A 13,060-nucleotide genomic window follows, 5' to 3' on the forward strand; every position below is an offset into this window, starting at 1 on the left:
ACACGGTTTCCTGTCTCTCTCTTTCCTGTGTCCTCCTCCGTACGCCCCCCGGGTCCCTCCAATCATTCCCATTGTTTGCCCGGTTTCCCACCAAACAAAAGCAGTGGGAGGGGTGGGACAGTGGAACAAATTCATGGAGCCCGTATGTTATTCATTTCGCTGACCGCAATGCAGTCGCAGTCCTCCTGTGTGTTGCCATTCGTGTGACTGAGCCAGAGGAAGGACGAAAGAAAAGAGAGAGAGAGAGAGAGAGAGAGAGAGAGAGAGACGGAGCTGCTAAATTAAACTACAGTCAGGAAATAGCAGAGAGATAGACACCTGTTATATATGTGTTATCACAAAATCGACTGCCTTTATAGCATTTACTATGTCAGCCTGCACCGAGACATCTAACGGCGATCCGCTCTGAAGACTTTTCACCCTCAGGTCCAGCTCCCTCCATGCGGTTATAAAAATCCCATCAATTTAGCCTCAATCACACCTATTCAGCCCATGCCCCCCCCCTCCTCTGAAACTCTATTCTAATGATTTCAATCACCACATCTCCACTCCCTGCACCGCCCTTTAGAAATCGTGACTTTGAAAAGTCCAAGTCATTTAGCTGTGCACTGGAGAATTCCCCCCCCAAAAAAACCTGGTCAACTCTCAATAAGCCATAATGAGTCCACTATTTGCACATGAGAGTATTTGACTAAAGCTTTATTCGCAGTGAGATTAACATTTCCAACCAATTCTAGGGGAAATACTGGCACAGCCACTGAGGTAAATGTCGTTTTCTATGTTTTTAAATTCAGCACTGTGCTGCACGCCCTTCATATTTCAGCGTGGGCATCCTTCAAATTATATTAAACAGCTCTGAGCTTATTCTCTACCGACGATTGAACAGTGAAATCATCAGTGTCTCGCCTTAGAGCTGCGTTCTTGCAGCTGCAGGGATCAGATTTGTGATGCTTCAGTTAAAGGACTGTTTCTCCACAAAACCCCCTCCCCAGCCTGCAGAGAGTGTTGTCTACCGACGGTGAACTCTTTAAACATGAAAAGGGTTTAATCATGAATTAAGAAAGATGTCTGCAGCTCCTCTGTGACAGGTATGACATCATTGTTTTCCCTCTGAAATGGGATACACATCGTCTTAATACGCTCACTATATCAGGGATGCATCCGGTCGCACTCTGTATGCCATTGTAGTCCTTCTGAGTATTACTGTGCTCTGCAGAAACATTTCCTCCGAAAGAAAATCAATTCCACTCCAGTTATGTGTTTGAAGCTGCCACGGGGTAAGCACAAGTATAATGTCATTCTACTCTGGGTTTGCTGATTACTTACTTGCTAGGACACAGAAGCATAGACACAAAACTCTGCTGTCCTTCAAGTGCAATAAACTATGAAACCTGGGGGAAATGTGTTTGCGATATTGTGATTTTTTGATGCTGAATGATACTAATCATTGATTCACAAACCTAACACAAAACTAATACTTTTGTCCACATTATACGCAAATTCTAGCTCCCAACTCGTTAAATATTGCAGCTTCGTCTGTGGCCCTAAGCTTCACACTATGACACTCTTGGTACCCATCTAGTGTCAGTTTGGACATGTCAAGGACGGCATTTAAAAAAACTTCTGTCTTCACAGGAAGTTAGGTTTATGGGGGAAAAAAAGACTTAGTTAGGGTAAGGAAAGATTGTGTTTCACGTTAGTTTCCTGGGTGAAAGTCCTGTGTTTGTTTGACCCATTCGAGAAACCCTCCCACCTTCCCTTAGCGACATATCACACCATTTTTAGACTGTTTAGACTGTCATAGCAACTGACAGTCTAAACTGTGATTTATGCTTGTCCCATCTCCGAGGGTCGCGACCCCTTCACAGGGTTTCAATGGTTCAAAGTTTTTCACCTGTCCGTGCAAATCCAACCCATGGATTTGGCGTTAAAGATTTGTTTGTGCATGTACAAAATTCACCTCTTCCACCTCCACCCAACATGTTAGCATTTATGTCTATGAGAATCTAAAACGTTTCTCTCCGTATGCGTTCATATTTATGTTGTGTGTCTCTGGTTTGTGAGCTCTGGTCCGGTCTTTGTCGAGCCTGCTCACAGTTGTTCTGGAGCGTCACCTGAGCACAGCCACGCCACCAAACTCATTATTGTTGCAACAAACGGCTACAACCTTGATGTGACTGTGCTGACTGAAATGCTAATCCTGCGCCCACTACCATTTTGTTTACAAGTGGAAACTGTGCCTCTGAAAGTTGCATGTATTAACGCCTCCTGCTTTGAGACCTAAATAGATTTAAATAAAGATCAGTGAGAGATAATAGCTTCTACCTGGATTCACCTCATTAGCGTATGTCATGCAAAGTGTAAAAGCCTCTTTTTGTATTCAGCACAGAGATACCAACAAGGTCACATTACTCAGCTTAAATCAACCACCTAAGGCAACAAAACTGTGGCAGGTGACGATAGAAATGTCCTGTTTTATATCCAGACTATTTAGAGACGATGACGGACTCATCCATATGCTGCACGGAGCCCGAATGGGGAGACCGTCGTCTATCCCTGTGACCTTTCACCCCCCCAGTTACACCCTTCCTGTGGCAGGCTTGACCTTTGCAATGACCCTGCTGCCGGAGAGATCCGCTGATGCCATTTATTGTCATGCCCCATTTCCACTCAGCCTGTCCATTTAGGGGTGATGGAATAGGACTCGCGAGGTGACCCCGTGCTCCTCGGAGGCTCCTGGGAGTCTGAATCATAGCTGTTCATTCTGTCAGTGTAATGACAGACTCCGGCCTTTAGACGCTCTGCACTTAAAGCGTGGATGATGGATTCCTCGCGCTCCTAACCAAAAACTTACTCGATGTGTCCTTGGGCAAGACACTAACCCCAAGTTGCTCCTGAAGGCTTGCCACACATGTCATCAGTGTGTGAATGGATGAAAAACTGTACTCGTTTTTCTCTCGTTTTTCTCTTGGTCTCCCTCTCCTTCTTCCTAAATCTTCTCTTATATCTCAGTATTTTTACGTCTGTATCTGTTGTTTCTCTCTTTCCTCCCTTTGCCAGTCTTTGTTTCGCCCTGTCTGTCTCTCTCTTTCTGTCAGGCTTGTTTTTTTGTCCCCGATGGCTCATCCAATGAAAGAGCTGCAGTGATGCTATCTGTGCTCCCAGTCTGGACCCGTGTTGGTGTGTGTGTTTGTGTGTTTGTGTGTGTGTGTCAGACAGATTGCTCCTCATAAGACTGAGGCCTCCAGGCTAATGTCACAACAGTCCTCTCACACATTTCCTCACTCAGCCGCATGCCTTCACAACTGCGCAGTAAGCAGAGCCCACGGGTGCTACCAAGTCAATCCGGATAGATCACAGAATGAGCCTTATAGGAGCGTCATGATAATATATCATTACAGTATGGATCCGAAATGAAACATGATGGACAATGAGCTAAATCAACTTCATGAACATCTCAGAAAGAGGTCATCTTATGTCCTTGGGCTTTGGTGTAAGGATCCTACAGCGGTGGGGGAAAAAATCCCTTGGAAAGATTTGAGTGGATGATACATTCTTATAGATGTCTGCTTTCTGTACATCTGTGTTCGCTTGACTACCTTATCTTGCCAAAGTGGTTACTCCGTGAGCTTCAAACCTACCTAGATATGTCATAGTTAGGTATGCCATAGGCCAGGGGTCAGTATGTTTAAACAAATTGCTTTTCAGGTTGTTGAACAGTGAATTGCAGTCTCATACACTGCTATACCTACAAAAAGTAACGCATATATATCCCATAAAAGCAATTTGTACATAATCAGTAATCAGTAAGTTAGAAAAGCAAAAAATACAGGGGAGGAAGTCAGACTGGATGGGAAAAACACTGGACTTTCACCCAGGAGACCGCTGTTCGTCTACCGTGTGAAACCAGAAACCAGAAAGTTATTTGTCATACCCAAGTACCACAACTTCCGTAGTTATTTTAACCCAAACCAAGATCTTTTCTTCAACCTCACAGAGTATTTTGTTGCCTAAACCTATCCAAGTTCTTTTCTGTGAAGACAACACTTTATTTTGAAAAGACTGTATTTCCGTAACAAGCAGAAATGAAATGTACACGTCTTGCTGTCCATTCGTGGAATAACAATGTTTGTAACTTTATTAAAACGGACAACACATGGGAATGTCCGCTCACTCAGTGATTGGACAGGTTGAGAGTTGAGAAAAGGGTAGTCGAGTTGAAATGATTAGTCGATAAAAGTATTTTAAAATAAATTCGCTACTGTGATAATTCATTTTTTGTCAAAATAACATGATAAAAGATAGATGGCTTTGGATTTTGGTTAGTTGTTAATGTATTAAAAACCATTTTGGGGTTCATTCTTTCACTATTGTCTGACTTTTTATAGCCATATTGATTAGTCAATTAAGAAAATAATTGGCAGATTAATCATTAATGAAGTCTGAAGGAGAGCGTTAGCTTGAAACGTCACTTGTTAATGTGCTAATAAATTGCAATTAAGATAGCTACAGTGTTTGGACCTTTATTTATGTTTTCATTGCCGTCTTCTTCTGACCTCAACAGTTTTGGATCTTTGTGATAAATTTAAATTGTTTTATCAGAATAATCGTTAATGAATATAATCTTCAAATGCAGGCTTTATCGTCAGGATTTGAGCTTCTCTCTGCTTTCAGTCTTTACTTAACTACTCTGTTCAACACTTTGAATGCCTTTAAGGTGAGACAGAGTCTGAGAGTGTGCACCATTATCCCCATATGAGTGTACCTCGCCTCTCTCTGACAGCTCCGGTCATTTCAGAACAGCTATAAACACTTTTGCTTTCAGACGTGGTCGGATAACGTTTGAACTAGTTCCTGTCGATCATACACTTGTCAGTACTGTGCATTAATAATCAATCCCTTCACCTGATGATGCAAGCATGGCAGAGCAGCAGAAACCTATTACTAAAGGAATACTAAATTTAGACTTTAAAGGAGAAGACTGGCGATATTGTATATTTGACCAAAAAGATCATTTCTTAATGATTTCAGAATGAACCGGTCAGTCAGTGGCACTCATCCTCTTTTGTTCCAGCTGGCTTTTTAAAAAACAGGTCACATGTCTATATTTAAAGGCTAAAGCTAAGTCATTTCCTAAAAACAGCTGGGCACATGTCGTTTTGAGCAAAATGGGAGTAAAAGGTGCATCTGTTGCGGCCTATTTTCAGCTACAGATTTGGTGTCTTAGTGAGTATTTACAGCAGCAGAACTGTGTATGTGGGCTGACTCAAAATAAACTACGGGGCCTATATTCAAAAATCATCCACGGCAATAGTGTGGCTCTTTGGTGTGTTTTTAATAGACTTTGGACAACAATGGAGGAGTGCGGGACAGAGAAATACGATTTATCAGGGTTAAGAAATGCAGTATTTATCGTATAAATCCATTGTTGGTTTAAGTCTTTTCATTGGATTTGTTTCCAACAATGAAAAATGTAGGAATTACCAAAATTATCCCTTAATCAAAGGAAGGATTAAGTTAGACTTTGAAACCTTGAAAACAGGAAAATTAAATTCACAAAACATAAGGTAGAATTAATAAATAATGAGACTTTAAAAGAACAGGAACAATAATGTTGGGCTTTGAAATAAAGATAAGACTTAGATTTAGGGGAGGAATTTGAGTCTGCCTTTAAGATACAGACAAAACACATCTAACTATCTTAATAAACATGTAAAAATCCCTGTCAAGTGCTGAGTGAGATAGTGTTCAAAATCATTGAAGTAGTACTTTAGGTACTTTATTCTGCAAAACGCTATTAGACCAAAATCCTGCAGGACGTGTTAAACAAGAGTCACTAGAGCTGCATAATTTCCTGTCGCTAATACAAAGGAGTTGAAGGAACAGACGTGTGCTTCAGTTGTGGCTCAAGTAGTCATGGGTGGGAATTTACATCAATTTGTCCCAGTCCAGAGGCTAAAGATGTAGCGCTGCATGATTACTGCACCTTTGTTCAGCCGCATAATGTCCCACATAATAACTGTGATATATTAAACATAACCCGCTATGCTAATTAGGGCATTAATTGATCATATTATTGCATTAATTAGTGTTAATGGATTAAAGATCATTATTGCATAAATGTGCCACAGCGGTGAGACACAAAAAACTGCTGTGGGAGATGAATCTCTGCGGTGTAATTCTCACGGACGACTGATAAATGATGCAATATGGAGTTTTGTGGCAGAAACCTTTAGAGGGATGAAAGGCATTAAAGGGACATTCCACCAATTTTACACATCAGTTAATCAGTTAATTGGTCATGGTGAGTGCAACACAGCCCATAAAAAAACGAGGCTTTGTTAAAGAGCCATCCATTATTATTATTTTAATTTTTTAGCATCAAAATGTTTTTTTCCCAAGCCCTTCTAAAGACATTTTCCCACGTGACCTGACGTAGGTTTCTTCATTACATTACAGTCATTTAGCAGACGTATATCATTCACCCATTCACACACTGATGACAGGCTACCATGCAAGGTGCCACCATCAGACTCTAACTAACATTCACGCAACATCCAGTCCACACCGATGGCAAGCCTTCGGGAGCAACTTGGGGTTAAGTGTCTTGCCCAAGGACACATCGACTGCCGAAGCCGGGTATCGAACCACCGACCCTCTGAATGGAGAACTACCTTGCTCTCCACTACGCCACAGCCGCCCCTCTTCATGATGATGCTGCTTATAGGTTAACCTTTCTCTAAGTGGCTAAAACTACTTTTTCTGCTGCTCCCGTCCATAGCGGCTTAATCTTGCGATCAGATATAGCCTTTTCTGACCGAAGATTGAGGCCATTATATCGCTTTTTTCAAAGCAACCAGACTCCATTGACATAAACAGTAATTCTACCTCGCAGCACAACCCCACTTCAAAAGTCTAAACTTCTAACGTTGACACAGCTATTGTTACAGTTCACATTGTTCATAACCTTATTGATTACTTAAGATTCTAAACAGCTGTTGGCATGGATTCTGATTGACACGAGGATTCACAAGAGTCGGAAGGTCTAACAGAGAGATGCTCTACGTTGCATTGTGGGAAATGTAGTTTTAAGTGTTTGGAGTTTGACTTTTGACTATTCTTTTCGTAGTTTGTCCTTCGCAAGTCCCAAAACTAAGGGAGTGCAGTACTCAATCAACTTATACAGCTGAATCAAATTCATCCACACATTTTAGCAATTTTTTCTGTTGCTGATTTCCATCGATCTTGCCTGCTAGCTTTGTGGTAACACTTTCCCATTTTTAATCCCGCCCACTAAGCTCTGATTGGTTGATGTTAAACCAACTGCTGGAAATAGCAGTAAATGTGCACACCACCAATTTGGTGTGATTGTGAGGTCTGGGACCAGGCTACATTTTGCATTGGTATTCAGAAACTGAAACAGGAAGATTACTCTCAGAAGAGACAGAGATGCCGATGGTTCTTCCATAGAAGACTCAAGAAATCTGTGTTCTGTGTAGATAAGTGATATTATTTGTCATCCATATGATCAGGCTGCATCTCTTGAGTATAAGTGTGTAAAAATGGCCTCAAATGACGCCTGTTTTGCTTGACAGTTTGCTGTTCTCACCTTCTTCAGCCGTCCACTCCTGGTCCCCAGGAAGATCACACTGTGTCCGTTGTAGACGTAGGAGGTGACAGAGGTCAGCCTGTCCCTGCTCTCAGTGTACACCGTCCGACCCGACACCAGCTGGGAACCCCCCAGGGGCTGGTTTATATCCAGGCCACAGAAGTGATCATCGATGGGAACAGGCTGCGTAGGGGGAGAGAGAGAGGGAGGGATGGAGAGATGAGTGTTCGGGGAGAACATGAAGAAGGCATTAAGAGTATGCAGGCGGGGAGATGTTTTTTTCAGTAGGTTTGTAGAGGAGAGAGGAAGAAGAAGTGAAAGGAGGGAGGGATAGAAAAGAGGTGAGGCCGAGCAGAAGGAGGAGTGAGGATGGCAGATGTAAGGAGGGGAGGTGGGGGTAACGAGAGAGAGAGAGAGAGAGAGAGGGGGAGAGCGTAAGTGGGAGCCAGAAAAATGACTGAGATCACTGTAGACACATACAAATACAAGAGAAGAACTCAAACCGGCCTGTGGCAAACTAAGTGCACAATTTTCAGGGTTAAAAAATGATAACTTCAAAAAAAAAAGGGGGTTTCTTGCTGCCGAGTTTATCAACAAGCCTCCGAGCGGACGAGTTTGCGGAGCAGACTAATTGCTGATGGCAAACACGAGGAACACTGTGTTTTCGCGCCGGTTTCTGTGATTTTGAGATCACTTGATCTGACATCACACAAAGACGCAGCACAAGAGATGTCAGGTTTTGATTAAGCATCAAAGAGAGCCTCGTGCTTTGCAGTCCTCTTACATCTACTAACACGCACCTCAAACCTTTGCTAATTGCCTTTCACTCAGTGTATAAATCTACCTTTTTTAGGGCAGCTAATTTCTTCTTTCACAGCCTCGGCTTCTTATGCATATTAGCCCCGGCTGTTGTTTTTCTTTCATCAAGCAGTGTGCCTCAGCTTTACTGAATGTGATCAGTGAAGTGAACGCAGCGTAAACAAACTTCATATATTAATAACCATTAATAAGCCATTTTCTTTCTAGTATGCGAGCATTCAAGTCTTCTCTTTTGAAACTAGGTTTTGTAAGGATATGTGAATACTGTAAATGTCATCCAAATAGTTGTTTTAACACATTTGGATTTGTTTCTATTGACTGCTTGAAAAATGCCAGTCTGACATCCTGCTGCTGAATATCTTTACGTCATCAGACTAAATACATTCATCTTACACCCAGAGGAAGAATCCTAGTTGCTTAGGTGATGCCCTGACATTTCATCTAGCGACACCAACAGGTTGACATCTGTAGTTTTAATTAAAAAGTTCGCCATGAAATTTGGCAAAGACATTCATTAGTACTTAGTCACAGTGTTGCTTTAAGCTAAATGCTCATTTCGATGGCGTATTATAGCAGGTATAATGTGTGTCTTACTTTGGTTGCTTGCATGGCTGTTTTGTCTTGTTACCCCAGTAATTGGCAAATGATGATATTGGCATTTTGTAACTTTCTCAAAATCTAAAATTCACAGTAACAAGCAACAAATGGCAGTGAAGCGGCACAATAAAACCATAATGGTCTTTTAAAATAACTATCTGAAAATCTTGACACAGGAAGGGTAATATCTGGTGTCAGAATTTGTTGTCAAAAGCAGATATTGGCAGACTAAAGTTTGGATGTAATGGAGAAAATCGAGAGATTGTCTGTTGCTTTAAAAATATCTCAATGTCATTGTGAATTATATTGATTCATTTTAGACTACCATTAAGGAGGAGCATAACCAAGCCTACCATGCAATGTTTGTCAATAATTTTGTAACTGTAGAAAATTTGAATCACCTTTTGGATATCACAAGATCTTTTTGACAAGTTAGTTACACCAGTTATGTATATATGAGAAAAACTACACCTCTGATTTCGTAAGTATACCTTAAAAGTTCAAATGACAACCTGCAATAATACAGTCTATGTGCAACTGGGAAGATACCAACTCTGTGTCGCAGTTGAAAAAAACTTACTGGGGGAGGCTGAAAAAAAGTTAAAGAAACTGAACTCAGTTGTATAAACTATTCTGCCTGCATAATTCATGGTTTGGGTTAATCAGATACTGGATGACACAAAGGTGCAACACATGAAGTGGTTGAAACTCACTGTTGAACAGAGACTGAGGGATCAGTTCATGCTCAAGTGGCAAATTGAGGTAATAAGTATTACATTGTGTGATAATTATGCAGAATTTAAAGAAGAGTTTCTCTTTTATGAAAGAAAAAGTGCTTGTTATTTGTAACTTTAGAGTGAAAACATCATAATTCCTAAAGTCATTGGAAGATAGAAAGAAATGGATAGAAACAAGAGGGGAGCTTGGGAGAGGAGTATCATATTTTGTTTGAATGAAGGAATTTAATCATAATAAATTATTGGTTATTTTCTTAACCCCCAATGTTTACTTGACCTCCAGTCTATGTTTGAATATATTTAGTTTTACAATCGGATAAGCCAAAAGTTATTTGTAAATGAGTTGCCTTTTTTGAAGAATGTCCTTCCTTCGTTAAATTAACATTTGTTGCACTTTAGCCGTGCTGTGTGCCTTCATTTTGTTTTTATTGTATGTTCTGTTTGTGCTCCATGACATGTGATCATAGTCCTGTTAATTCAATGAAATTAAGTGAGAATTGGCATCAAAAAGCTGCCACAGAGCATCTCTAGATACACCTGGCTGTTCATATTTCACTGAGTGATTAATCATGTAACCAAAGAAACACAGTATCTAATGATATCTTAACAAAGCTGAACCACTGTGTTTCATTTACGGTTCATTTTTTCGATATAATGCCCTTTGGTTAACTGCCCAGTGAGTGTTAAATATTGTATTATTATGTGTCTTTGTCCTCCCTACGTTGCTTTTATGAATACATCTTATTTGTTTGATGGCATTGTGGAATCAAAGTACATGTTTTGAACAACCAGAGCAATGGATTCGATGAATATCACTGTTTTTATGGTTCGCTTTCAATTTGTTTCCATGAAAGCCGCTCATTATGCAGAATTATAGCTTTCACAAAAGAAACCGACTTGGACATTTACAAGAAAGCCCTTTTCTGAAGATCAAGAACAGGTCTCTGAGGGTTCAAATACTGCTGACAGCGACAAGAGTAGAAGGAAGGGGGTGAAGGGGGGGAAAGAGGAGGAGAGAAATGGGGAGGAGAAGAAGGCGGGAGTCAGCGCCCAAACCCCTGAATGAAATCAAAGCCCCATACAAAACTCCTCTGATTAGCGTTGTGGAATTAATCTCCTCCAGCTCTTCTGCTCTCGCGGGATCCTGAAAAAACCTGAATGGTGTCTTCAGCACAGCTCTGACTGCCTGCCTGTCGGCCATTTAGGCTTCAATCATGGTTGTGGATTATGAAAGAGACAACTTTCAGTAAGATCTATAGTTATATAGTGTAGAGCAGGCTGCCTGATCTCCGTAAAATTACATTCCAACAAAACTGCTTTGTGAATTACGTTTTCAAGGGAAACATAATTTCCCGGATTATTATCACAAATACATTTCTAACCATAGTCTGCCGAAGACCTTGTAGGGAGCAGGTCAGGGAGGATGGTGAGGTCAAACACAGGACTTTCACCCAGGAAACCACTGTTAGTGTCCAATGTGAAATCAAAAGTCATTATTGAGATACTTTCAATTAAGTGCAGAATTTAAATAACGAAATAAATGATTAATTGAAGCCAAATAATGATGTTTAACTAAACATAACCAAGGTGTTTTAATGTTTTGTTTTTTTATAGTTTTATAGTGATAGCCACATGTTTAAAACTGCAACCAGAGAAAATAAATTTCCCTCAAAACATAATTGAGAGTGCAGTTTAGTTGTAGTGGAACATAATTTGAGGGTTAGTTATAAGAGGCAAAATCAAAGGGTTCACTTACCGCCTTGGTGCACTGCACGTCTTTTCCCAGCAGCCAGTGCAGCTCCAGGTTTCCCTCTCCCTGGTAGCAGGACTGCAGCCGCTCCTTGATGCGCGTGTTGATGTCTTGGATGGTGAAGACGCAGAGAGCGGAGTGATCCGGAGGGTCGTGGCATTGCTTCTGTCCCTTGGAGAACACGGCAAACAGCACGTCCTCCTGGGCGCTGATGTTGAGCGACTTTGCCAGAACCCTGCCGGCCTTGGACAGGTACGCCGCCTGCAGCAGGCGGTACTCCTCGCCTTTGTGCACGCACCCCACAGGAAGCGACACGTAAGAGTGGAACTTCTTGTCGCCTTTGCAGAGGCGGATGATGCGAGAGGTGTAGAACAGGTCGCCAGGCGAGCCGCCGGCGGGCATCCCGTTCTCCGGCGTCTCCGGCTGGACGGTCAAGAAGTAGACGAAGCTGCCGCTGGCGAAGCCGTAGATGTAGTAGATGTCAAAGTGCGGGACGAGAGCGAGTGTGTCTGAGGGGATTTTAATAAGAGAGGAAACAAAGTCGGTGTGGAGCTCGTAGTCCAGCATGGCAGAGGATTCTGGGTCGCGAGGCAGCTTGCGGCTTGAGATCGTCGGGAAGTAGTCCTGTTTGCCGCCGACGGCCGTGCCGATGTACAGAGTGGCGTCCTGACCCTGCGAGGGCACAACGACCCCGTACATCGTCCCCGTCTGGTTGTCACTGGACAGGTAGTGCTCCTTCTTGTGCGTGGGCTCCACGAGGATGAACAAGTCGTCCAGCCTCATCAGCTTGCAGACGCCCTGGTAGAGACTCCCGCAGGCCAGCAGCCGGTTGTGCGAGTAGTCGATGAGCAACAGTTTGTTGACGTTGTCAGTAGAGGAAAGAGGCTCAGAGCACGGCTGGACAATCAGCGGGGGGTAACATGCTTTGTTGTCGTACTCCGGCCCCGTATCGTGGGACACCAGGAGGGTGAGATTAGCCGACAACTTGTAGATTCGGTTGACGGCTCCGACGTACAGAGCCCCAGTGGACTGATGCACAGTCAGGTGGTTCAGAGACCAATCCTTCCTCTCTGATTGGAAGGTGTTCAGAGTCTGTCCAAAAGTCGTCTTTTGATTCACAGTGATTAGAGTCAATAGCCACAGGGCCAGGGGCCATGACATGACTTTTGGAGGACGGTGACCTTTAGTGAGGCCGCAGTAAGTCCATCTTTTATCCAAGCACGTTCCCATCCCCACGTGGCTTCCGGAAAAAAAATATACAGAGGTCGGATAAAACGCCTGGGATTGAGTGCTGAAGTGCGGTCTGGTCCTTTCAAGAGATCTTCACATCATTCTGAAAGAGAAAATAAAGACATTTGTTTTAACCTCGAAAGATCCCTGATTCTTTCGAGAGTGGAGAAACTGCTTTCAGGGTATCATTAGATACTCCACAAACCAAGGCATATATGTGCTTGTTTCCCCACTCTATCTCTGCTTAGTCAGACACATGAGACATCAAAGAAACAAGTAATCATTTGTTCAAACTGTCTGCCCATATTTACGAGCCCG

The 13,060-nt window shown here is 42.4% G+C and overlaps 1 protein-coding gene across 1 annotated transcript in view; it reads right to left on the bottom strand.

The window, feature by feature from the left end:
- Positions 1 to 12,742, bottom strand: part of LOC129105430 (plexin-A2-like) — a 62,840-nt gene extending 50,098 nt beyond the window's left edge. Inside the window, exons 1-2 of the mRNA XM_054616450.1 lie at positions 11,519 to 12,742; positions 7,610 to 7,792 (exon numbers count right to left, since the gene is read on the bottom strand). Coding sequence (XP_054472425.1) covers positions 7,610 to 7,792; positions 11,519 to 12,742 — 1,407 coding nt within the window. The remainder of the gene's footprint in view (positions 1 to 7,609; positions 7,793 to 11,518) is intronic.
- Between the last annotated feature and the right edge of the window lie 318 nt (positions 12,743 to 13,060).

This window comes from Anoplopoma fimbria, chromosome 17 (genome assembly GCF_027596085.1).
Source record: "Anoplopoma fimbria isolate UVic2021 breed Golden Eagle Sablefish chromosome 17, Afim_UVic_2022, whole genome shotgun sequence".
Lineage (NCBI taxonomy): Eukaryota > Metazoa > Chordata > Actinopteri > Perciformes > Anoplopomatidae > Anoplopoma > Anoplopoma fimbria.